General features: G+C 36.2%; 1 protein-coding gene and 1 long non-coding RNA gene across 2 annotated transcripts; both read left to right on the top strand.

Moving 5' to 3' along the window:
• Positions 1–20,131: 20,131 nt before the first annotated feature.
• Positions 20,132–22,352, top strand: LOC141713505 (uncharacterized). The gene is made up of 4 exons (XM_074516952.1): positions 20,132–20,385; positions 20,506–21,387; positions 21,483–21,588; positions 21,675–22,352. The coding sequence occupies exons 1-4, from the start codon at positions 20,132–20,134 to the stop codon at positions 22,350–22,352; spliced, it is 1,920 nt and encodes a 639-aa protein (XP_074373053.1).
• Positions 22,353–22,844: 492 nt separating this feature from the next.
• LOC141723106 (uncharacterized) lies at positions 22,845–23,691 on the top strand. Its single transcript, XR_012576102.1, has 3 exons — positions 22,845–23,204; positions 23,344–23,504; positions 23,620–23,691. It is a non-coding gene; the product is annotated as an uncharacterized LOC141723106 (long non-coding RNA).
• The last annotated feature ends 3,739 nt before the right edge of the window (positions 23,692–27,430 follow it).

The following is a 27,430-nucleotide window of genomic DNA, read 5'->3' as shown; positions in this document are numbered from 1 at the left end:
GTTCCTTTGAGATATCTGAAAATTCTTTTAATAGCTATCAAATGAGACTCTCTAGGATCAGCCTGAAATCTAGCACACAAACATGTAGCAAACATTATATCTGGCCTACTGGCTGTTAAGTACAGAAGTGAGCCAACCATGCCTCTATAACTTGAAATGTCCACAGACTTTTCAGTAGTGTTTAGTTCAAGCTTAGTTGCAGTGGCCATGGGAGTTTTTACAGATGTGCAATCCATTAGATCAAACTTCTTTAAAAGATCAAAAATATATTTAGTTTGACTAATGAATATTCCATCACTAACTTGCTTAACTGGTAAACCAAGAAAGTAAGTTAGTTCTCCCATCATACTCATTTCATACTTGCTTTGCATCAGTTTGGCAAACTTTTTACAAAGTTTCTCATCTGTAGAGCCAAAAATAATATCATCTACATAAATTTGAACAAGTATGTTAGAGCCATTCACATTTCTGAAAAATAAAGTTTTATCTACAGTACCTCTTGTGAAGTGACTTTCCAAAAGGAACTTTGATAAAGTGTCATACCAGGCTCTAGGTGCTTGCTTCAGTCCATAAAGTGCTTTCAGTAGATAATAGACATACTCTGGGAAATTTGGATCTTCAAAGCCAGGAGGTTGACTTACATACACTTCTTTCTCCAAATCTCCATTCAGAAAGGCACTTTTGACATTCATTTGATAGACTTTGAAATTTGCATGGGCTGCATAGGCTAAGAAGATTCTGATGGCTTCAAGTCTTGCAACAGGAGCAAATATTTCATCAAAATCTATCCCTTCTTGCTGACAATAGCCTTTAGCAACCAATCTTGCTTTGTTCCTTACTACTATGCCATTTTCATCCATCTTGTTTCTGAATACCCATTTGGTGTCTATTGGATTCTTTCCTTTAGGCTTGGGTACCAGCTTCCATACTTTATTCCTTTCAAATTGGTTTAGCTCCTCTTGCATAGCTAAAATCCAATCAGGATCTAATAAGGTTTCTTCTACCTTCTTTGGTTCTTCCTTAGACAGGAAGCTGCTGTATAGACATTCTTCTTGAGTTGCTCTCCTGGTTTGAACTCTGGAAGAAACATCACCAATAATCAGTTCAAAGGGGTGATCTTTTGTCCATTTTCTTGGTTGAGGTAGATTAGCCCTAGATGAAGAGACCTCAATATTGTCTTGATGTGTGATTGAGTTTTGATTGCTAGAAACTCCCCCTGAGTTTGTGGATCTATGATTTGAGATTGGGGTGCTTTCTATGGGTGATCTGCCTTGACTTCCTGCTCCTTTTGATAACCCGACGGATGGTGAATTTTGAGTATCGACGGATGAGGCAGGTTGTCTTCCGACGGATAATACAGATTGCCTTCCGACGGATGAAGCATTATGTAACTCGACGGATGTTGAGTTTTGTGCTTCATTTGTAGTAGATTTGTCTGCATTATCCTTAGACACTTTTTCTTGATCACTCTCATCATCACTTTCATCACTGACCATCTCAACATTGTCGAATTTGAGGCTCTCATGGTAATCTCCATCTTTTAGTCCTTCAATCTTTTTATCATCAAACACAACATGTATAGATTCAACAACAATGTTGGTTCTTAGATTGTAGACTCTATATGCTTTACCAACAGCATATCCAACAAAAATTCCTTCATCTGCTTTAGCATCAAACTTCCCATTTTGATCAGTTTGTTTTCTCAGAATATAGCATTTACAACCAAAGACATGAAGAAATCCATGTGAAGCAGTTGCAGAGGTTCTTCAATTGCCGAATCAAGTTTCTTCCTGAAAGATGCTTTAATTTGCTTCCCTTTTTGGCAGGCATCACACAGTCCATCATTTGTAAACTCCACCAAAGGAATGCCTCTAACCAGCTCTTTCTTTACCAGCTCATTCATGGTCTTGAAGTTCAAATGGGATAGCTTCTTGTGCCATAGCCAACTTTCATCTTGACTTGCTTTACTGAGAAGACAAGTTACAGATTCTGCTTTAGTAGAGTTGAAGTCAGCTAGATACACATTTCCTCTTCTCACACCAGTGAGAACCACTTTGTTGTTTTGATTATTAATCACAACACAGGTTTCTTTGTTGAAGGTTACTGAGTTGCCTTTATCACAAAGCTGGCTGATACTCAACAGATTGTGTTTGAGACCATCCACTAAGGCAACCTCTTCAATGATGACATTGTCCTTTGAAATCAAGCCATATCCCACAATATAACCTTTGTTGTCATCTCCAAAAGTGATACTTGGGCCAGCTATCTCTTCAAACTCTATGAGCAGGGTAGAATCACTAGTCATGTGTCTTGAACAACCACTATCCAAGTACCAAAGATTCCTTCTGTTTCCCTGCACACATCAAAATCAAATCAAGTTGATTTTGGTACCCAAGTTTCCTTGGGTCCTGCCTTGTTAGCTTTCTTCTTCTGTTTCTTAGTTCTTAACTCATTTGACTTAGGAATTTCAGATTCTTCCTTAGTCATTTGGGTTGGGCCTTTGAAACCACTAGATGCAACAGGATTATTATGCATGTTATGGCTAACAGGAAGTGGCATGCTTGGTGCAAATATGTTATTCCAGTAAGGCATGCTAAATGGCATTTGAGGCATATTGTATGCAGCATAATATGGATTAGGTGCAAATGGCATGTTAGCAAACTGTGCATTCATGTCCTGTGTAGGCATAGCATTAACAGGCATAGGAGGCATGGCATTCATGTTAGAGAATTGAGGCTGAACAGACATGGGAGTAGGCATGGCAGATTTACAATTATCAGACAAATGATTTACACTACCATATTTGACACAGATTTTTCTAGGAGCATATTTGTCAGGTGTGTAGTTATTATGTTTGTTAATCCCTACTTTACCATTCCTATTATTTTTCCTTTTAGTCTCTGTTTTTACCTCTATCTTCTCAAGTCTGTCACTCAAATGTTTGACAGTCATGTGACCAACATTAGCCTTCTTCCCTTTCTTGGCTTGACTTGACTCCCCTGAAACAAAGTTCTTGGAAACAGACCCATACTTTTCATTTAGCTTGGTTAATTTGACTTTGCTAATGGGTTTGCTCACAACCGACGGATTAGGATTTTTATCATTCGACGGATAACACATTTTGTTATCCGACGGATAGTCCTCATCATCCGTCGAGACATCTGTCAACAATCCATCTACCAAAATAGGTTCTAGTTTCTCCTTATTCTTTTTCCAGGCTTCATCACAAAAGGACTCAATTCCTTGAACCTTGATGATTTGAGCATGAACATCTCTGGATGTTTTCCATGCTTTAATCACCTCATGTTCACGATCAAGCTGCTTCTTTAAAATTTCTTCCTTTTTCAAGGACTCGGTTAATTCCTCCTTAGCAATTCTACACTCAATTTTTAGTTTCTCAAACTCAACAAACTGAGAGTCAAGCACATTATTCCTCTCACTCAAAAACAAGTTATTTTCTTTGATTTTAGCATTTTCTTTAGTGAGGGACTTAAGTGTAACACGCAAATGATACAATTCTGTAGACATGTCATTTATTGCATCATTACACTCAGCTTTAGATAAAAGTGCAAGGTTTGTAGTAATTACCTGATTGCTTGAGGAACGTGTCTCTGTTTCATCAGATTCGGCCATAAGGGCTAGATTGACATAGCTGACATCCTCATCTTCATCCAAACCATCAGCTGCCCAGTCATTCTCTTGTGTAATAAAAGCCCTTTCCTTCTGTTTGAGTAGATCAAAGTATTTTTGCTTATAATCCACAGACTCAAATCTCTTCTTACTGGAATCTGACTTTCTACACTCATTTGCAAAATGCCCTGCCAAGCCACATTTGAAACACTTGAATTTTGACTTATCCACCATGTTTCTATTTGGCTTGGCAGCTCCAAAGTTCTTCTTGAACTTGAGCTTGGCAAATCTTCTTGAAAGGAATGCTAGGTGCTCATCAATGTCCTCCATGTCATCTTGACTCAAAGAATCTTCACTTTCTGCAGCTAGCCCTTTACCCTTGCTTTCACAGGCCTTTGAAGTTGATTCCACAGCTTCCATCTTCACTTCCTTCTCTTTTTCCAGTTCAGCCACTAGTGCAATGGATCCTCCTTTCTTCTTTCCTCTCTCCACTCTTTCATCCTGCTCTATTTCAAGCTCATAAGTCTTCAGAATGCCATACAGTCTCTCCAAAGTAAACTCCTTATAATCTTGAGAGTTTCTCAATGAGACTGTCATTAGTTTCCATTCCTTTGGAAGAGATCTGAGAAATTTCAGATTGGAGTCTTTAGTCTGATAGACTCTTCCATGCAATTTAAGAGCATTTAGTAGCTTTTGGAATCTATTAAAAATGTCAGTGAGTGACTCACTTTCTTCATTGTGAAAATGCTCATATTGCTGAATCAGGAGCTGCATTTTATTTTCTCTTACTTGCTCAGTACCATCACAGATTATCTGTATTGTGTCCCAAACTTCCTTGGCAGTCTTCCAGTTGATGATGTTATCAAACATATCTGCATCAACACCATTGAACAGAATGTTCATGGCCTTTTTATCTTTCCTGACTTGTTCAAGATCAGGTTCAGACCATTCATGCCTTGGCTTTGGAACAGATGGTTCATTTCCTGTTGCAGCTCTTATTGGAACATGAGGGCCTCTTTCTATGCAGTCCACATAGGCCTCATCTTGAGAAAGCATATGAAGATGCATCTTTACCTTCCAATGATGGTAATTATCTTTATCAAGAAAAAGAATCTTGACTCCAACATCTTTCTTGTTCATCTTGCTGTATTGTTTTGATCTTTAAACTCTTTGTAGATTAAGAGCCTGCTCTGATACCAATTATTACTCCCTTAATAATATATCAAGAATTACAGAAGGGGGGTTGAATGGAATTCTTGAACTTTTTCTTGAAATAAAAATGTTCAACTCGATTATAGATATATTTGTTTTGATTAGCACAATGCGGAATATAAACTTTAATGAATCAAAACAAGAGTAATAAAAAACAAGAGTCTTTAAAAACTTTCTGGTGGATTTAAACAATTCCACCAGAGATATATTTAATATATCGAGAGGACTCTGTGTGCAGAAATGCTCACAACTGCTTATACAAAATAGAACTACTAAGAACACAAGAAATGCTAAAGATAGTGCTTACAAAGATTTCTCTGTGTTTGTTTCTTAGCTCTCTTAGTTGTTTTTCTATTTGCTACTCTCTTGGTTTTTATATTACCAAGATTACAAAGTCAAAAGAACTGAATAAATATAAAATCTAACAGTCTTGATCTTTGCTGCTTTTCGTCCTCTATTACCCAGTCAATGGGCTTCCACAGTGTGTTTGTATCCAACTCGACGGCTGTGTGTCAGCTTTCACTGTTTAACTGATGTTTGAATCTTGATATGATCATCCGTCGACTTTCAGATCATCCGTCGATGACTTACTTGATCATCCGTCGACTGCTATTTTAAACATCCGTTGAAAGTCATTTGATCATCCGTCGAAGCTTTGTTAAGCATCCGTTGATAGCTATTTTGGCACTTGACTTCATTTCACTTATACAGAATTACAAGACATTGCTTATGTACAGTTAATCAACCTATTCTGCATATCTAGTTAAAGTCAACATGACTTATATACTACTATAGATTCTATACAAAGGTGCATACAATACTATGCTACAAACTTATTATTACATAAGCTACTCACTCGATGGATAATAAGTTACTCATCCGTCGGGACTAAAACGAGTTATCCGTCAGGACTATAATTCCTATCCGTCGAGTGCTACATTATTTCACTAAGTAAAATTTACTTAGATGTTTTGTTTAGGTAATCATCAAGTACACAACATATTCACAACATACGCATATTGACATCGGTTTCACTTAGTAGCCGTTGTCTATCTTCAGAAATTAAAAAGGCCACAAATATGTTTTTAACTTTGACATCGGTTAATTTTTTAACCGTTGTCTATGGCATTTTAAAAAAAATAAAAATTACTTAACTCCCCCCCCCCCCGCTTTTCAGTACACTTCCCCCTTTAATTTTAACAAAAAATTCACTTAACATATTTCCCCCCCCTTTTCCAAAAAACCTCCCGCGAGCCTCTCATCTCTCCCCGACCCTCGCCTCTCTCGTCTCTCTCGTCTCTCCCCTCCTTCTCTCTTAGTCTTCTTACCTTTCTTCTATCTTCTTACCTTAGTCTCTGTTAACCATCTCTTCTCTCTTTTCTCCGAAACCCTAATTTTAGCCCCAATTCTAATTCAAGATTTGGAGCTTCAAATTAGAGCAAATTAAACTTGAAATTGAGCTAGTATCTGGAGGTTGGAGCAAGTATCTGGAGGTAGACAACATCTGGAGGTTGGAGCACAGATGTTTTAGAACATTGGGGTTTCGGAACATTGAAAACATCCGGAGGTATTATTCTTCTTTACTTTTTTACTGTTTATCTCCCTCATTTTTATGTTTAATATCTTCTTTGTGCATGTAAATGTTTTATGTTTATCTTCTTTTCTTCTTTACTATTTATCTTCTTTGTGCATGTAAATGTTTTATGTTTTTGGGGGTTTTATGTTTGTTTCTTTTGGGGGGTTTTATGTCCTGTTTTTGGGAATTTTATGCCGTGTTAAATATTTTAGGTACACTGATGTAAATCAATGTTTTAGGTACATTGATGTAAATGTAAATGTTTCTGTTCTGTTTTTAATTATGTGTTTTCTGGGGGTTCATACATATTAGTGTGTTTTGGGGGTTTTTGGGGGCTGCATTTGAACAGGTCTCAGATATGAACAAGTCTCTGCATTTCTTGTTTTGTATGATAGTCATTTCTCTGTTATGAACAAGTCTCTGCATTCCTGATATGAACTATATGTTACTTGTGTTGTATTATAGTAATTGTTTTGTATAATTATCCTTCTCACAGACACAAGTAACAGCTAATTTTATTTTATTTATTAATGGGTTGAATTTGTTTCAATACTCAAGTTCTCACTGAGTTTTATTTATGTGAAGGAAATTTAACAATTGTCTGGGCTGTGAATGTTGGAATTATTGGTTTTTAATTATGTGATATTTTCAAATATCTTGGTTTAATTTGTTTTAATTATCTTGGTTTAATTTAATCTAGTTTATTAATTTAGTCTAGTTTTGTAATTAATTGGGTATATGTATAGGATCTTAGAGTAATGAATTAGTACTATAAATTATTAGGATATCAAGGTATTTACTCCTTTCTAAGTTTATATAATTAATCCCTACAGTAACCAACACAAATTTGATATGCCTTTTATTAAATAATTATAAATAGGTATGTTTTGGATTTTTAATATTTATAGTAGGGAAATTTGATGGATAAGACATGGATTTTGCAAGATAGGGATTCTTTAGCATTTGAAATGGGGGTGGAAAACTTCTTGATATATGCTGAAGAAAATTCTGAAGATCGTAACAAAATTCCTTGCCCTTGTGGACGATGCGCCAATTTTAAAAAATTCTCTATAAAAATAATCAGGGGCCATATCTATGACAATGGCTTTTGTCTAGGTTATGTGCATTGGGTTTAGCACGGGGAGACTGCTTCTACGGGTCCAAAATCTTCAAGTGCTAGTTGTCCACCTGAAGAGCAAGCTCCAGACCCACCTCCTGAGCAAGTCTCTGATGAAGCGTCAGAGCAAGATCAGGAGCATGTCGCTGCTTCGAAAATTGTTGATGTTTGTGAAGCGGCATATAACTCGGGTCAATATGATAATGATTCATATCAGTTTAGGAGGTTCGTAGCCGATGCTGAGCAACCTCTATATGAGGGTAGTGACTGTACTAAGTTAGAGTCGATGTTGAAGTTGCATAACTGAAAATCTAGGTTTGGTATTACCGATAGTGCCTTCACTGACCTCCTTTCTTCTGTTGGGTCTCTACTTCCCAAAGATAATGTGTTACGTAGTAATGCATATGAAGCAAAAAAAACCCTCTCTAATTTAGGTCTAGAGTATATAAAGTTCCATTCATGTTCGAATGACTGTGTACTGTACAGGGGTGTACATGCTGATGCAACCAAGTGTCCTAAGTGTCGACTTTCTCGGTGGAAGTTGACAAAGAAAGGTGATGAGAGGGTTAATCTTCCAGCCAAAGTCATGTGGTATTTTCCAATAATTCCTAGATTTAAACGTATGTTTAAATCTCCTTCCACCGCTGAACTAATGTGTTGGCATGTGCAACAGCGGACACAAGATGGTAAAATGCGACATCCAGCCGACTCTCCATCTTGAAAAAATATAGATTATAGGTGGCCATTGTTTGGTAGTGAACCGAGAAACCTTCGCTTGGCTTTATCGGCGGATGGTGTAAACCCGCACAATAATGGCCTATCTAATAGATATAGTTGTTGGCCAGTCATATTGGTGACTTACAATCTTCCTCACTGGTTATGTATTAAAAGAAAATTTATGATGTTGTCGATATTGGTCCCTAGCCCGCATGAGCCTGGTAATAACATCGACATCTACTTACAACCGATGATTGATGATTTAAAAAAGCTTTGGAAGGAAGGGTGTTAGATATATTTGATAATGTCATGGCTAATATGTTTTATGTTTAGCTTTCAGATCTTACGTGAACAGGATAAATCAGTACTTAACTGTTGATCAGTACTTATACTGGAAGTCAGGACTTAAGGATATCAGTACTTATATTATCAGGAGATAATCATCAGAAGATAGATATCAGAACTTAAGTGCTGAAGGACAATCAGATAAGGACAGTAGCTGATTAAAGGAAAGAAGATCGAGATAAACATAAGAAGAGATATGTATGAAGAAGGAATTCCGTGAAGAATGGAATACTTGGAAGAAAAGATATCTGATTGATATATTTTAGGAAGCAGAATTATATTCCATATCAATTAGCGATTATCTTGTAACTGTGTAGTATATAAACACAGACATAGGGTTTACACTATAAGTGTTATCATTATTAGAAAAGATTATTCATTGTAACCCTAGCAGCTCTCGTGATATTTGTTCATCACTGAGAGGTAACAGTTCCATACTGTAACAGAGTTTATTGTTTCAATAAAGATTGTTTTCTGTTACTTAAGTTCTTAAAGTTCGATTTAAGTGTACTATACACTGTATTCACCCCCTCTACAGTGTGTGTGTGACCTAACAATTGGTATCAGAGCCTATCTGTTAACTTACATACAGTTAAAGATCCAAACACAATCATGTCGGACATAGAAACTCCAACTAAGCCTACCACAACTGAGGAACCACCAAAGACACAAATTCAGAGTCGGTATGAGACCATCAGAGTCCCCATACTGAGACCATCTGAATATCCCATATGGAAGGTAAGGATGACCATGTTCCTGGAAGCAACAGATCCAGAATACCTGGATAGAATCAAGGAAGGTCCTCACAAACCAACCAAACTCGCTGTTGCAGTTGCAGGTGAAGCAGCAAAGACCGTACCAAAGGAGAAGAGTGATTATACTGCTGAGGACATATCATCAATTGCTAAGGATGCTAAGGTACGACACTTACTGCATAGTGCCATTGATAATGTAATGTCAAACAGGGTAATCAACTGCAAGACTGCTAAGGAAATATGGGATGCTCTGGAAACAAGGTGTCAGGGAACTGACACAATTAAGAAGAACATGAAGACAATACTCACTCAAGAGTATGAACACTTTGACTCAAAGACTAATGAGTCATTGAATGATTTATATGATAGATTTGTCAAACTTTTGAATGATTTGTCATTGGTTGATAAAGAGTATGATCTTGAAGATTTAAACCATAAGTTCCTGTTAGCTCTTCCTGAATGCTGGGATTTGAAGGCAACGACAATAAGAGACAACTACAATCTTGATGAAACAACTCTTGACGAAATCTATGGAATGCTCAAGACTCATGAGCTGGAGATGGAACAAAGAAGCAAGAGGAAAGGAGGAAAGTCAAGGACAGTTGCTCTTAAGGCTGAAGAAGAATTCCCCAAAGCAGCTTCCTCAAAGAAAGATAAGGGTAAAGCTCTTTTTATAAAGTCTGATACTGAGTCATTAAGTGCTGAGAGTGATGATGACTCAGATTCTGAAAGCTTGCCTGAGACTGATGCTGATGAGGAGATGATGAAGCTGTGTGCTCTTATGGTGAAAGGAATCACAAAGATTGCATACAGGAAGTTCAGGAAGGGAAAGAAGTTTTCCAGGAAAAGCATAAGTTCTGATAAGAAGAATTTCAGAAGATCTGAAGGCAGAGGAGGAAAGTCTGACAGAGGAGATTACACCAATGTTAAATGCTATAACTGTGGTGAGAAAGGCCACATATCTCCTGACTGCAAGAAGGTAAAGGGTGACAGAGGCAAGGCTCTTGTCACAAAGCAGAAAAGCTGGACAGACACCTCAGACTCTGAAAGTGAGGAGAACTATGCATTGATGGCAAATGCTGATAAAGAAAGTGCTGAGAGCAGTTCTGAAGCTGCTGAAACAAAGGTACCTCAGACTACTTATGCTTTTCATACTGATGATATTAATGAGTTGAGAAGATATCTTAAAACCATGTTTGTTAGCTATAGAGACCAAACTTTAACATGTGAAAGATTAACTTCTGAAAATCTTGCATTTAAGAAAAGGAATGATTTTTTAGAAAAAGAGTTAGTCATGTTCCATCAAACTCAGAAGGATAGAGATGATGCTTTTTATGTTAGGAATGAAGTGCTAAAATTAAATGAATCTCTAAAAACTGAGTTAGAAAAGGAAAGAGAGATTATCAGGACTTGGACTAACTCTGGCAAAACAACTCAAAATTTTCTAAGTAGTGGAAACTGGAAAGAGGGCTTAGGTTATGGAGAAGATAAGAATGATAAAGGAACTGAAGAAATTAAGCCTGTTGTTAAGCAAAAGCCAAAGTTTAAACCTATTAAGTTTGTAACTGTAAAGTCTGAAAATGAGAAATCAGAAGATAAAGAGGAATTAACTTCTGACAAACTAAAACAGGAAAAGACAGCTGAAGTGAACATAGGCTTAATGACAAAGAAGCAGCTTAAGCATAAGCTGAAAGATGTCAAGACTGCAAACAAGGTAAAATCACCTAGGAAAAATAGGAATGACAAGGAAGGTGTGAATAAAAGCAATGATTATAAACCTGGTCCTGATGCTCCTAGGAAAGCATGTCATAACTGTGGAAGTTCTAACCATCTGGCTTCTTTTTGCAGGAAGAATAAGAATATTAACTCCTTACCTTCAAAATCAGGAGTTAAGAGTCAGTCTGTTAGATACAAACCACAAAATCCTTGTTTTCATTGTGGTAGTTTATGACATTCCATCTATACTTGTAAGGAATATCATAGTTTGTACTATGATTATTATCAAATAAAACCTTCTTTGAAGAAAGTTTCCATTATTCCTTCTAGTGTAAATTCTGATTCAAAGTCTGATAGTGTAAATTCTGATAAGAAAAATGTTAACATAAACTCTGATGCTAAATTCGCTGCAAATGTTAACAAACTTAATAAGGCCAAAGGATCCAAGCAAGTCTGGGTCCTTAAAACTAATAATTAGTGGTCTTTGTGATTGCAGGGCAACCAGAAAAATATTCTAGTTCTGGAAAGTGGATGTTCAGGACATATGACTGGAAATAAGGCCCTGCTATCAGACTTTGTGGAGAAAGCTGGCCCAAGTGTTTTTTATGGAGATGGCAACATTGGAAAAACATTGGGATATGGCAATATCAATCTTGGAAATGTCATAATTAAACAAGTAGCTCTGGTCTCAGGACTTAAACACAACCTACTGAGTATAAGTCAAATCTGTGACAGAGGTTATCATGTTGATTTCTTTGAAGAACACTGTGAAATTGTGAGTAAATCTAAAGGCAAAGTTGTTCTGAAAGGATACAGACGCGGTAACATTTATGAAGCTAAGCTTTCAACAAGTACTGATGGTTCTGCAATCTGTCTGATAAGTAGAGCATCAATTGAAGAAAGCTGGAATTGGCATAAGAAACTCTCTCATTTAAATTTCAACAATATAAATGAACTGGTCAAGAAAGATCTTGTGAGAGGATTGCCAAACACAGTATTTGCTCCTGATGGTCTTTGTGATTCATGTCAGAAAGCCAAACAAAGAAAATCTTCATTCAAGAGCAAGACTGAGTCATCAATTCTTGAGCCTTATCATCTTATACATGTTGATCTATTTGGTCCAGTAAATGTCATGTCTATTGCAAAGAAGAAGTATGCGTTGGTCATAGTGGATGAGTTCACCAGATACACATGGGTGTATTTCTTGCACACAAAAAGTGAAATTGCATCTATCTTGATTGATCATGTCAAACAGCTGGATAAAATGGTCAAAGATTCTGTGAAAATTTTAAGGAGTGATAATGGCACTAAGTTCAAGAATTTGATAATGGAAGAGTTCTGCAAAAGCCATGGAATAAAGCAGGAATTTTCTGCTCCTGGAACTCCACAGCAAAATGGAGTTGTTGAAAGGAAGAATAGAACTCTCATTGAAGCTGCACGTACAATGCTTGAAGAAGCAAAGCTTCCAACCTATTTCTGGGCTGAAGCTGTGCAGACTGCTTGTTTTACTCAAAATGCAACACTCATTAACAAGCATGGAAAAACACCATATGAGATGGTGAAGAAAAAGAAGCCAAATCTGAAATATTTTCATGTATTTGGATGCAAGTGTTTTGTTCTCAAGACTCATCCTGAACAGCTATCAAAGTTTGATCTAAAAGCTGATGAAGGAATCTTTGTTGGATATCCACTTTCCACAAAAGCCTTCAGAGTCTATAATTTGAGAACAAAAGTGGTCATGGAATCTATCAATGTCTCTTTTGATGACAAGAAGATCACTGGTCTTAAAGATTTCATTGACCATGATCAGCTGAGATTTGAAAATGAAGACTCATATTCTGATACTGAAAATCCTGACAGTCTAAGTCCTGATACTGCAAACTCTGATGGATTAAACTCTGATGTTATTGAAACTGTGGTGACTACGTTAAAGGAAGATGCACCTATGCAGGGGGAGCATACTCAAGATCCTACCACATCTCAAGAAACATCCGAACATGCATCTGGCTCTTCAAGTTCTGACTCGTCAAATTCTGATAAGCCAAGTTCTGATAGTGCTGAAAATCTAAATACTGAAGAATCCAACTCAGAGAGCATAATTTCAGGGGGAGCATCAGAAAATGAAAATGAAGATAGCATGGATCATGGGGGAGCATCCAGTTCTAGAGAAAACCTTCCATCTGCAAGGAAGTGGACAAAATCACATACACCTGATTTGATAATTAGAAATCCTGATGCAGGTGTCAGAACTAGAACAGGTACTTCAAATGAGTGTCTTTACAATTCTTTTCTCTCTCAGACTGAGCCAAAGAAAGTGGAAGAAGCTCTTCAAGATGCTGATTGGGTGCAAGCAATGCAGGAAGAGTTGAATGAATTTGAAAGAAACAAAGTCTGGACCCTAGTACCAAGACCAAAGAATAGATCTGTTGTTGGTACAAAGTGGGTATTCAGAAACAAAACTGACAGTGATGGCATAATTACAAGGAATAAGGCAAGGCTGGTTGCAAAAGGATATTCTCAACAGGAGGGAATTGATTATGATGAAACATTTGCACCAGTTGCTAGGTTAGAAGCCATAAGGATATTTTGGGCTTATGCTGCTCACAAAAAGTTTACTGTCTTTCAAATGGATGTGAAAAGTGCTTTTCTCAATGGAGAATTAGAGGAAGAGGTATATGTTGAACAACCTCCAGGTTTTGTAGATACCAAACATCCAGACTATGTCTACAGACTTGACAAAGCACTTTATGGACTTAAGCAAGCTCCTAGAGCATGGTATGAGACTTTAGCTCAGTTTCTTCTGGAAAGTGGATTCCACAGAGGGACAATAGACAAAACACTGTTCTACCTCAACCATGGAAAGGAATTACTTCTGGTCCAGATTTATGTTGATGATATCATTTTTGGATCTACAAATGACAAACTTTACAAGAAGTTTGCCAAACTAATGCAGTCAAGATATCAGATGAGTATGATGGGGGAACTTAGCTATTTTCTGGGCCTTCAAGTCAAGCAGAATGAGGAAGGCACTTTTATTTGTCAAACCAAGTACACCAGAAACTTGCTAAAGAAATTTGGAATGCAAGATTGTTCAAGTGCATCCACTCCAATGGCCACTGCAACAAAACTGGATAAGGATACCGGTAAATCAGTAGATATTACTGACTACAGAGGTATGAATGACTCTCTACTCTATCTAACTGCTAGTAGACCTGATATCATGTATGCTACCTGTCTTTGTGCAAGATTTCAAGCAGATCCAAGAGAACCTCACTTAACAGCTGTAAAAAGAATCTTTAAGTATCTTAAAGGAACAGCTGCTCTGGGATTATGGTATCCTAGAGAATCAGATTTTAAACTAATAGGTTACTCAGATGCAGATTTTGCAGGTTGCAAAATTGACAGGAAAAGCACAAGTGGAAGCTGCCAATTTCTTGGAGGCAGATTGGTTTCTTGGTACAGCAAGAAACAAAAGTCAATTTCCACATCAACTGCAGAAGCAGAGTATATTGCTGCAGGAAGCTGTTGTGCACAGATTCTTTGGATGAAGAACCAGTTACTGGATTATGGGTTAACATATTTCAAAATCCCTATTTACTGTGATAATCAAAGTGTTATTGATATGACAGGTAATCCAGTTCAACACTCAATGACAAAGCACATCAGCATCAGGTACCACTTCATCAGGGAACATGTGGATGAAGGTACAGTGGAATTGCATTTTGTTCCCACAGATCAACAATTGGCAGATATCTTCACAAAACCATTATGTGAAGCTACTTTTACAAGATTGGTAAATGAACTTGGGATGGTTTCAGGTTCTTTCTCTAAATCTGCTTAGACTTGTTCTATGAATCAGACTTTATGCTCAGTATTTACAGAATTAATCTCATTGTATATTCTGTGCTTAATTGATAAATGTCTTTAAGTACTGACTGTTGTCTGATATATGTTTCTAAACTATGATAAGTGATATGTTTGTTCTAGTACCTATTCATTCCTATGAGGATAACTGTGCTAGATACTGACCTAGTAGTCTTCAATAAACAAATGATTCCATGGAAGAAGTAATTATTTCAGTGGAAATCTTATGACACTAGCAAATTCTGATAACTGAGCTTAGTTAAGTTTACTTTATATATCTTATTACTAAGTCACAAATTAGAATAATGCTACTCATCTGTTAAGTTCTGATACTAGTAAAACTGCTGAATGTACTAAGTGCTGATAAACCTCTCTTATCAAAAGAAAAAGCAAAAAGATCAAAGATTAAAATCAGGTACTCCTTTGAGATCTAGAGTAAAAATGTGGAAGGGACGACCCAAGTGCATTGCTGGTATTAAGTAAATATGCATCAGAAAAGCAAAATATTTTCTTGGTGACTTTTCACACTCTATGATTACTGGAGAAATACTCTGAAAATAGCATAAATTCTGATAAACAGTCGTGACTCACTTACACTGAGAAGCCACTGTAAAACAGAATTGCAAAAGATGCATAAAATTAGCACAAAACAGTTGAGATGGACTCTAGCATGAACTCATTCATCAGTAGGTTTCAGGACAATGACAGATCTTTAGCAAAATTTTAGTTATGCCTTATTTCTAAGATGTACTGAAGTAAATCAGACTTTACTCTTTGTCTGTTTTTAGCTTAATGCACACACTAATCACTCCATCTGAATGATGAAAATTTCTGTTGTGGTCTATATTATTTTAGATAAACAGTCATTGTGTCATTATTGCACAAATTCTGAGGACAAGTTCTAAGTTACACGTCCTGATGATTAAGTTCTGACGTCCATAACTCAGAACTTGTATGAGTATTTACTAAGATGGGCATTCCTTTTTTGAGTTAAGAAATTATGTTCTGATGACTGTTAAGTTCTGGTATAGGTCTAAGTTCTGATTTCTCAGTCTAATCCTTTACTTGGCTTATCTGTGAATAAAATTTGATAACAGTCTCAGTTCGAACTCGAATATGTTGAAGTGGAAGATTAATAGTCACTATGCTAAGGATTAATGGTATTTGTACTTGAACAGTCCACTGTTTCTTGTGTCTTGTGCGGTCTAGACCATGATTCCCCTTTCCAATGACTGTTATTCTTTTTCAAAGTCTAGGGAGATGAAGTAGAATTAATTCTACATGTCAGCATTACATATCTTTGCGTCTCTTGGCATTCTCTTGCCTATATAAGCAACCACTTCACATCAGTCTTTCCATCACACTCTTCTCACACACTTATCCTCCTTCTTCTATCAAAAACACAATGGTTCGATACAACATGTTTTTGAACAACCAAACCTTCACTATGGAGCTAAGTTGTGCCGAGTGGCAGCAGGAGTGGCATGTAACAGCCATTCCTGAGGAGATCTGGGATTCTGTCCCACAGGAGGTGCTAACTCACCTTCTATTCTTCTATATGGATTACCATCGCCATCTGGAGCGATTGGAGGAGGAAAGACGGGAAGCTATCCGTCAGCAAGAGCGAATCATACGACTCGCCATCTTGTTCGTCGAAGATAGGAAGAGGAAGATGACTTAATCTTGTCTTCTTCCTGTTCTTCTTCATCCTCAGCTTTGTCAGGCTTCTTAGCTAGGACTAAAGCTGTTGATGTTAGGATTAGAAGCTTAGTGAAAATCTTGTATAAGTATTGATGTAATTTTCATTTCATAAATGTATTGTCTTGATATATTAATGAAAATTGTTTTTACTTCAAGATTTTGTCTCTGAGTTATTTTATCTTGTGTTGATAAATCCTGATTGATATTCTGATGACCATATAACTTTTGTTTTATATTAAGTTCTGATTCATTTTCAGTACTTATATATCTAATTTATCTTGGTCATTTTCATGTGATGTATTTTTAGAATTTCAATGATGCAATGAAAAATAATTCAATCAGTGCTAACGGTTTAAATTTTGAATTAAAACTGTTTCTCTTGATAAATGGAACGGTTTTTCCTTGAAACTAGGCAACTGGATAAGTAATGATTCCTGTTTTCTCGAGCCCAGTAACTGTCCGTTATTACTACATGTCTGACAGGTGTCCAACGGTAACATTTTTGTTCAGAGTATAAGTACAACAGAGAGAAGATTTCTTTAATCTTTTATTTTCTTTATACTTTATCTCTCTCCTTACTTTTACTCTCCTTCTCTTCTTTCTCACGTTGGTTTTTCATATAGACACTATCTCAAACACCTAACAGGCATCCTTGAAACTCAATATTTTTTTTCACATGGCACCAAAGGATTTAATCATTGATGGAGCAAAGTTTGTTCCAAACAACTATGCTGCAATTCTTGATCATGCTGACGCTCCATCTGAATTGCACTTTGTGCAAGATCTTCTTGCACATAGTGAGGTTGGGTACGCCTTAACTCAGCCTGAATTATTTTCAAGTCAACAAGTTCTGAGGTTCTGGAGGACTGGAGTTTTTGATGATGGTGGTAACCGTGGAACTCCCAGTATTATCTTCCAAGTGGGTGATTCATCCTTTGTAGTCACTCCTGGTATAGTACGCAGGGCTTTACATCTTCCAGAGGATTATACTTTCTTAGTTCCAGAGGACTCAGCCCTTCGGGAGTTAATGGCTGAATTGGGATATGAAAAGAGTCTGACGAAACTTGGACAGTTGAAACGGGCTAATATCAGAAGAGAATGGAGTTTCTTCTTTGATTGCATCACCAAAGCTTTTGGGAACAAATGTTCAAATTTTGATGCTATCCCAATTCTGAGTCAGCACATAGGGTATGCTATTATCCATCAAACTCATTTTGATTTTGCAACTGGAATAATTGGTTTTATTGGGGATAGGATGACAGAGGATCGAGATGTTGTTTATTTTGCTAGATTCTGTCAACTTATTTACACTTACTGTACTGATGAACCTCATTTAGTCAGCACTCAAACCCCACCTTTTAAGGTTGCAAAATGATACTTTAATGACCTGGTAAATGCTGATACTAAGAAGAAAGTGGTTAGACCATTACAGATTCCTAAGTCTGTGAAACAGATCCTGGTAAATGCTGATCCTGATACTTATAGATCTGTTTACTCTGATGTCCAACCACCTCCAACCACCCAAAATCCATCAAAGGCATTGTGATCAAAGAAAGGACACATACTGAAGCAACATTGGCTAGATCACAACCACAGATAGATCCAATATCCAAGGGTAAAGAAAAGGTTGGTGAACCTATCAAGGCTTATGTACCTCCTGAGGAAGAAGGAATTACTGATGGAAAAGATGATCTTGCTCTGACTTCAAGAAAAGTTCTTAAAACAACCTCTGACATGGCTCAAGTTGTTCAGAGTCAAGAAATTGTAAGTTCTGATATTCAGAAGAAGCAAGTAACCTCTGACAGAGCTCAAGTTAACTTGATATCAGAAAATAGATCAAAGACACTCCTACCAGGATTCACTAAAGCAAAATAGACCTAATCTTTGAAGACTACTGCAAGTGGTTTTGAAGCAAGAGTAGTTACTGGAAAGGAAGCTAGAGATAAAACTGGATTGGGAAGTGCTGATGAAAGAAGAGTACACAATACTACCAATGATCCAACTTCCTTGAGTGAACCAGGTATTGGAGCAACTCCTGAGAGATTGAATCAACTGGAATCTGTACAGATGGTTTACCATACCTACTTGAAAGAATACATCATGTTGTATTTCATGACAGATGGTAGGGTTTATCATATAAGACAAAATGCCATTCCTTTGAAGTATTTTGAAGAATTGGAGCATGTACTTTTCTTACTTCAAGTGGATGACAGAATAACAGAGACTGCTGCAAACTACTTAAAAGAACAGATTCAGAGACAGAAAAGGCTTTATTCTGTTAAGTCTGACAGTATATATGTTCCAAAGTACAGAGATCACAATGGTGATATTGTTGATATGAAGCCTAATACTGCACAGATCAAAACGTATCTTGGTATTAAGGGACTTGAATTCAATCTTGAGTCTAACAAAGCTTATGTCATAAGACTAGATCAGGAGTTGAGAAAAGCAAAGATTAATGATCTCAGAGCTGCAATCTTTCAAACTGGTGAAGATACTGCAGAGCTTGAAGGTGTTAAAAGGAGAATGATTGATGAACTAAGATATGCTGAGAAATGTTTGTTGAAGAACTATCTCAGAACAACTCCTGACATCAGAGAGATCAGAAAATGAAGAAGCCAAGTCGAAGATCTACAACTGCTTAAATTCTGATATTTATACAGATTGAAGTTGTTATCAGAAGTTTAAATTGGTAAAAACTTTAAGGACTGTAAGTTGTAGTTATCTAGTCTATTTCTCATGCATTTGTACTTAATGTTTTTGACATCATCAAATATCTGTTAAACTTGTATATTTTGTTAATTTACAAGTTGGGGGAGATTGTTAGATATATTTGATAATGTCATGACTAATATGTTTTATGTTTAGCTTTCAGATCTTACGTGAACAGGATAAATCAGTACTTAACTGTTGATCAGTACTTATACTGGAAGTCAGGACTTAAGGATATCAGTACTTATATTATCAGGAGATAATCATCAGAAGATAGATATCAGAACTTAAGTGCTGAAGGACAATCAGATAAGGACAGTAGCTGATTAAAGGAAAGAAGATCGAGATAAACATAAGAAGAGATATGCATGAAGAAGGAATTCCGTGAAGAATGGAATACTTGGAAGAAAAGATATCTGATTGATATATTTTAGGAAGCAGAATTATATTCCATATCAATTAGCGATTATCTTGTAACTGTGTAGTATATAAACACAGACATAGGGTTTACACTATAAGTGTTATCATTATTAGAAAAGATTATTCATTGTAACCCTAGCAGCTCTCGTGATATTTGTTCATCACTGAGAGGTAACAGTTCCATACTGTAACAGAGTTTATTATTTCAATAAAGATTGTTTTCTGTTACTTAAGTTCTTAAAGTTCGATTTAAGTGTACTATACACTGTATTCACCCCCTCTACAGTGTGTGTGTGACCTAACAAAGGGGAACCAAATGTGTATGACGCGTATAAAAAATCATTTTTCACTTTAAAAGCAGTTTTAATGTGGACGATAAATGACTTCCCTGCTTACGGAAATTTATCTGGCTGCGTTAATAAGGGTTATAAGTGTTATCCAGTTTGTGGAGATGACACCGTAGCTAAATATTTGACTCATAGTAGGAAAATGTGCTATCAAGGGCATCGTCAATATTTGCCTCTACATCATCCTTATAGAAGGCAGAAGGCTGTTTTTAATGGACAACAAGAGTTTGGGCAGCCGCGTCGAACCCTATCCGGAGAAGAAGTGTTAGCAGAGTAAAAACAAATCAAATTTGAATTTGGGAAGAAAATGAAGAAGGCAAAGAAGGTTGAAAGTCCATGGAATAAAAAGTCAGTATTTTTCGAGTTAGAATACTGAAAATTTCACCATGTTAGGCACTGTATTGATGTCATGCATGTCGAGAAGAATATATGTGATAGTTTGATTGGCACATTACTAAATATGCGCCATAAGACAAAGGATAGTGCGGCAGCCCGTCGTGATATGATGGAAATGGGTGTTAGATCTGATTTGGCTCCCCAAGTAGGAGTAAAGAAAACCTATTTGCCTCCTTCTCCCTTTACTTTGTCAAAGGCAGAAAAAAGGACTTTCTTGTCATCATTAATGTCGATGAAACTTCCATACGGACATGCATCGAACATAAAAAATTGTGTTTCCATGCCTGATTTGAATATTTACGGGCTGAAATCAAATGATTGCCACATTCTTCTCCAACAATTACTCCCGGTTGCAATACGCTCCGTTCTTCCGAAGCATGTTAGGGTCACAATTATTAGATTGTGTTTCTTTTTTAATGCTTTGTGCAACAAAGTAGTAGACGTGTCAAAACTGGATAAGCTGCAGTCAGATGTCATACTAACCTTGTGCGATCTAGAAAAGGTTTTCCATGCGTCATTTTTTGATGTAATGGTACATATAGTAGTCCACTTGGTCCAGAAACTACGCTTATGTGGACCAGTATTTTATAGGTGGATGTATGCATTTGAACGGTTTAATAAAGTACTAAAGAGTTATGTTCGAAACCGTTATTATCCCGAAGGTTGTATGGCAAAGAGTTACCTTGGAGAAGAGTCCGTAGAATTCTGCACCGAGTTTCTTAGTCAGAATTACTCCACTGCCGGTCTTCCAAAGGACCAAGATAATAAGATATCAGGTCCATTATCCGCTGTGATAATAAAATCAATGGAAGAGAAGGAGCGAGATGAAGCAAATCTACATGTCCTTCTAAACAACGCTGAAGTGTTTACATATATTCTGTGAGTTTATGCAGTTTGTTGTTTTCAATTCCTCATTATCCAGTAATTAGTCTTGTAATGTGTCTTTAATATATCATTCCATATGCATTTTTCAGAATGCATAAGGAATATCTTGAAGAAATTCACCGAGGGAAAAGGAAAAGCTTACATTGGCTCATGAGAGAGCACAATCGGCTCTTTGCTGATTGGTTTCAAAACAAAGTCAGTGTTGTATTAGGTTCTTTGATCTGTAGTGTAATGATGACTATTAGCTATTTAGGATTTAAAATTTCTTATCATATATGTAGGTGAATGATGAACTAAGGGAGAACAACAAAGGTGTTTCAGATACGATAAGATGGCTCGCTGCCAAGCCATCATTTTCAGTACTAACTTATCAAGGTTATCTAGTGAATGGAGTGCGATATTTTACAAAGGAACGAGATGACATACGCGTTGTTCAAAACAGCGGGGTGTCTGTCATTGCTAAAGTGGTCCAGGTTTCTAGTGCCAAGGACTTGAACCCCGTAGAAAGTGATTTGACATTTTACGGTATCATACAAGAGATATGGGAATTAGACTACCATACATTCAAAGCTCCCTTGTTCCTGTGTAAATGGGCAAGTAATGATAAAGGAATAAGGGTTGATGATCTTGGGTTCACACTTGTGGATTTTAGTCGACAAGGTCACAAAAAAGATAAATATGTTTCTGTTGACCAAGTCAAGGAAGTGTTTTACCTTGAAGATCCCGTTGATGCTACCTGGTCTATTGTTCTGTCCTCCACAACTCGAGACTACCATGAATTGTATAATGAAGATGACTTAGGAGACACGATCATGGAACATCCCCCATTCTGCACTGAAATCCCCGCAACTGATGTCACTACTGATGATGTCGCTCATACTGCTAGACCTAATGTTGAGGGAATTTGGATTAAAAATACTGCTACTAAAACCCCAGCACCTAATGTCGTTACTGACTGATGATGTAGCTTTATGTAAAATATATATCTTAATGGGAATTTGGATGACTGAATGAACCATATATATTTGCCTTTAATTGTGTTATAATGTGTAAAATATATTGTTAATTTTTTTTTATTTTGTTTTGCATTGTTATAATCATATAAGTAATTCATCCATAATTACTGATTAATGGCATTATTTTTTCTTTAATTATTTTGCATTATTTAATTATACTTCTATAAAATGCTTTAGAGTTATTTCGGATGTGATTAATTACTGATTGCAGTTTAGGTAAATTATTGTTCTTGTATAGTTGTATTCGTACTTGCTGATTTTATAATTTATTATTTATGCTTGACTGTAATTAATGACGGACTGAAAATATATTGTTCAACTGATGGCTTTATTATTCAATTTAATGCAGACTAAGGGAGCAAAATGGTAAAGAAGCAAAAAGCCAAGAAAGTAATTTTCAAAGAAAATGACGGGAATAATAACTCTGAAAAGGTTGAGGATGAGATGGTTCCTGATGTCAAAACTTCAGAGACTTGTAATGATAAGTTGGTTCAAGTCCCTCCACAATATCAAACTCAAAGTAGTGGTGAAGAAACGATGACCACTTCTGAATCTGCAAAAAAAAGGCTAGGAGGTGCGCGTGGTGTTTTAGCTCTTCACAAAGTAGTGGTGAAGAAAGCTCGGGGAAAGAAATTTAAAGTTAGATACAATGAATTTGGAGTTCCCATCGGAAATACCAGGCCTACTTTACAGTCTTACATAGGAATGCTCGCAAGGACAATGATTCCAATCGACACTGAAAACTGGCCAAAAGTGGATTGTGATCTAAAAGCAAAATTATGGGATGATGTCCAGGTAAATTATATCCCTTGTTGACTTCTTCATTTTATTTAAATTGTGACTGTAAATTATGTGGCTAATTTATATTATGTGTCTCTTTAGGACACATTCAAAATTGCCCCAGAAAGTGAGAAGCTTGTGCTACAATCGGCAGGTGAAAAATGGAGGCAGTTTAAAGCTGATTTAACTGCAAAATATGTGATGCCATTTATTGGAAAAAAGAAGAAATTGATGAAGCCTCCGAAGAAGTATGCGTTTGTTGGTAAAGAACCTTGGAAGAAATTTGTTGCAGAGAGGACGAGCCCCAAATGGCTGGTATGAATATATTCTACTAATAAAATATACAGGATTGCCATTTTACTTGCTAAATGATTAAATAGATTTTGGTTAAATAATATTTATTAATTTTTACTAATTTATTTTGGTGCAGGAACAACGTAAGTTACAGAGCAATAGAGTGGGTAAACGGAAATATCATCACCGCTTGTCAAGGAAGGGGTATATTGGTTTGCAAGAAGAAGAAGTAAGAACCATATCTATTTGGCTTTGCAATTCTAAGTTTTAAGGGAGTTTAAACATTTTCTCTTTTTTAACAGATAAAGAAAGGGAACTTAAAGCGGAAAGAGAAACCTGATCGTGCAATTTTTTGGTGGAAGGCTAGGATGCCAAAGAATCCTGATGAGCTTACTGAAGAGCAAGCGAAAATAAATGCGAGAATTGTAAGTGATATTTTTAATACTGCATTCCCTTCAAAGATAATTGCGTCATAAATAATGCACTAATTGTTTGCATTTATTTTACAGGCTGAGTTACTTGAAATGAAGGAGAAGGGTGAATTTGTTCCACATGGAACAAAAGATGTGTTGACTACGGCACTTCAGACTCCTGAGCACGCAGGAAGGGTTCGAGGGGTTGGCGGCTTTGTCACTCCAATAGCATTCTTCAATTTGCCGAAAGCGAAAAAGACTAAAATTACCAAGGCAGAGTTGTTGGATCAGTTGGAAAGAAATCAGTGGGAGATGGCTGAACTTAAGGCCTTGGTTAATGCTTCAAATGGTCACTCTCCTATGTTCTCTGACAAATCAAGTTATCAAGTACCTGTTAATAAAGAGAGAGCTGCTGATAAGCGGAATGTTGGAGTTGCTGTTAAACCGCTGAGTGCCAAACAGTTGTTGGTAAATGATGAAGACTTTGTTGGTTTTGACCCCTCTCCTCCGAGCGGAAAGAAGGTAAAATATTATTAAGATCTACTAGATATATGCCTACAGACTTGGGATTTATGCAATAAAATTAAATTGATCCCTCACTATAATGCAGGGTCCACAGTCATGTGAGCTTGCACTGGATTGCATAGAGAACAAGGTTGCTTTTGGAACAGTTTTTGATGATCATGAAGAGATGAATGTTTCAGTACACGAAGTGCCTCTAAAGCCCAGACATGTTCGTGTGTCGTTTGACGGACACATCCAGCCAGAGGCGTCGGTTCCGGTGCCCATACCTGGTAAAATTGAGGTTGTACGCCAAGCAGTTGGCTCTCACGTAGCATGGCCTCGTGAATTGATCATCTACCCAACTGTGGCGGTATGTTATATAAAAATTATGTCAATATACTCTGAATTGATTGTTGCATTCTATAGTAGTTATGTCAATAATAACCGATTATTCTTGTTTTATTTAATTCTGTGTAGAAAAAGAAATAGGAAGTGTTGCAGGGGCAGTCTAAGCGGAAAGATGAGTTGCAGAAACTTCAAGATGATTATAGCAAAATGAAGCTAAACAAGAATGTGCCAAAGCAATACAAGGTGTTATACAAACATGCTGCAGTCTTCATGAAAGCCACTGGGGAGTCAATACCGATTCCGTGTGATTCGGACGTGTTTGGGACTGAGAAAACAATTTATATATTGCATGAAAATGTGAAAGCATTGTTGGAGTTCGATATGATTGGCCAAGCTGCAATATCTGCTTATATGGCGTAAGTTAATTTTTTATCGTTACATATTCAATATTCATGTTTTATACGGATATTATAAGTAATGTAATTCACTCCCTGGTAGGCTCTTGCAAAGACTAATTAAGATTGAGAGGAAGAATGATGATGTGGTCTTATATGGATTTTTCGATCCAGGAGCTACATTTACGTTGAACAAATCTTTTCATTCTTATTTTGTTAATCGGTTGAAAGAGAGTAGTCCCTATCGCATGTACTTCATGCCACATAATCATAAGTAAGTATTTTTAATTTAGACATGTTTTTACAAATTAATATATTTAGGTAGTTTTTTTAAAATTTCTGACTTGTGTTTTTCTTTTTTCTTTTTTATAAACATAGTTGCCACTGGATTTTGGTTGTAATTTGGGATGGCGACATTTATATTCTGAACCCTCTGCCACATCCAACACATTTTGACGAGTTGGAAAAATCATTAACAGAGTAATATATTTTTGTTTATTATATATAAATATATATATAGTAAATATTCTCCCTTTTGAAAAATAATCATGTATATTATTATTGTTCTGCAATGTAGAGCGATGAAATCCTACAATGCTCAAACTGGAAGGGGAAATAAAGCTCCTCAGATAAAGAATCTTCTTGTAAGTTTTTTGTATTTTTTTATCACTTTATAATTTTAATTAATTTCTGGAGCAAATTCAGATTTTATATTGTAACAGGGATCTCCCAAACAACCAGGAGGGGTTGAATGTGGCTATGTTATAATGCGATACATGAAAGATATCATTGTTGATAAGGAACTATCTTTTACTACCAAGGTATATATGCAAATCATTTCCGATAGATGGCATGTAGAATTTTTTTGTGTAGTTTTTCAGAACAGATAAATATGATTGCCATTTTTATTATCAATTTTTATTATTAGTGATTTCCAGATGGATCTTGTTTTTATTATTAGTAATAATAGATAACTATTAGTGATAAGGAACTATCTGGTATAGTTTTGGATTAACGAAGAAAATTACGGTTAAATATGGAAAAGGTCCTCTTCTGGTTAAATTATAAATAGTTGGTTCTGTTTATATTTGATTATACATATGGCAATTCTGGTTAATAATATTCTGGTTGCTAATTTTTACTTGTGTTTTATAGTGGGCAGCCAAAACTTGAAAGTCATACACAAGGCAGGAGCTGGATGAGGTGCGGATGGAGGTGCTTGAATTTATCCAAGACAAGATGTAAAAATGCTAAGTATCTATATATATAGCTTTTCTCTGAACTATGTGAATTGATGATGTGTTTGCTAGTGGTTGGTGGTTAATTAACGGATGTTTGGTGACAATTACATCCATCATTTTGATTTATGTTTGGAATTGTCGAAATTTGACAAGTGGTACATATTAACTAGTCAAATATGTTTAGAATGTTGGATGTAATAACTTTGGAATTTAGGTTTTATTGTTTTTAGTTAGGATGTTTATTTTAGACTTGGAAAGTAATGTCCGAATTGAGCTCTTGTTGGATTGAATGTTAGTAAATTTGGTATCAATGTATACCTCTATGTTTTTACAAATTTGGTTGGATGTATTGCATATTGTTGGTATTTTTCTGGTTGAAAATGCAATTGGTTCCCTGGGCTATTAATAGTATCAAGATGGCATATGCAATTTACAGTACATTAACATCAGAATGGTAATTTAAAACCGATGTAAAAATGAACAAAAGACATCAGGTGAAACAATATTAAAAGAAAAAGAACTACAAAAACCAATGTCAAATAGTCATTTGACATCGGTTATGTAAAAATATCAATGTATTTTAAGCCAAATAACATCGAATTTTCAATAGCTGATGTCTTAAATTTTACAATATTAAAGATTAAACATCGGTTAGAAACAAACACTAATGTTAAACAAAAGGATTTAACATCACCAAATGAACGAAACCGATGTCTAACCAGTATTTTACATTGGTTGATAAAAGTACCCGATGTCTGATAGACCATTTCACATCGGTCAGACAACATAACCGATGTCTGATCTAGACTTTCACATCGGTTTGTTTGAAAGATTTTAAAAAAAATGTCTTTTAGAGCTTGTAGGTTTCATGTTTTAATGGATAATTACCCCATAGTATACTCATATTCACCTAGAAATACTGTAATATAAGCTGAAATTTGTTGCAAAGACATCAGAATTATTCTTAAAACCGATGTATAGCACTGTAATAGACATCGGCTGTGAACCGATGTCAAAGGCTGATGACATTTAACATCACACGCGAA

The sequence above is a fragment of the Apium graveolens genome, chromosome 1 (assembly GCF_009905375.1).
Source record: "Apium graveolens cultivar Ventura chromosome 1, ASM990537v1, whole genome shotgun sequence".
In the NCBI taxonomy this organism is placed as follows: Eukaryota; Viridiplantae; Streptophyta; class Magnoliopsida; order Apiales; family Apiaceae; genus Apium; species Apium graveolens.
The sequence above is the reverse complement of the archived record's forward strand: the minus strand, read 5'-3'. Positions and strand labels throughout refer to the sequence as shown.

What these genes read in the sequence shown, in the direction of transcription:
- LOC141713505 (XM_074516952.1), top strand. Translation starts at nt 20,132, where the DNA reads ATGTGGACGATAAATGACTTCCCTGCTTACGGAAATTTATCTGGCTGC. An exon ending in GGAGAAGAAGTGTTAGCAGA is followed by an intron (nt 20,386 to 20,505) that starts GTAAAAACAAAT and finishes TCACCATGTTAG; the next exon opens with GCACTGTATTGATGTCATGC. An exon ending in GAAGTGTTTACATATATTCT is followed by an intron (nt 21,388 to 21,482) that starts GTGAGTTTATGC and finishes TGCATTTTTCAG; the next exon opens with AATGCATAAGGAATATCTTG.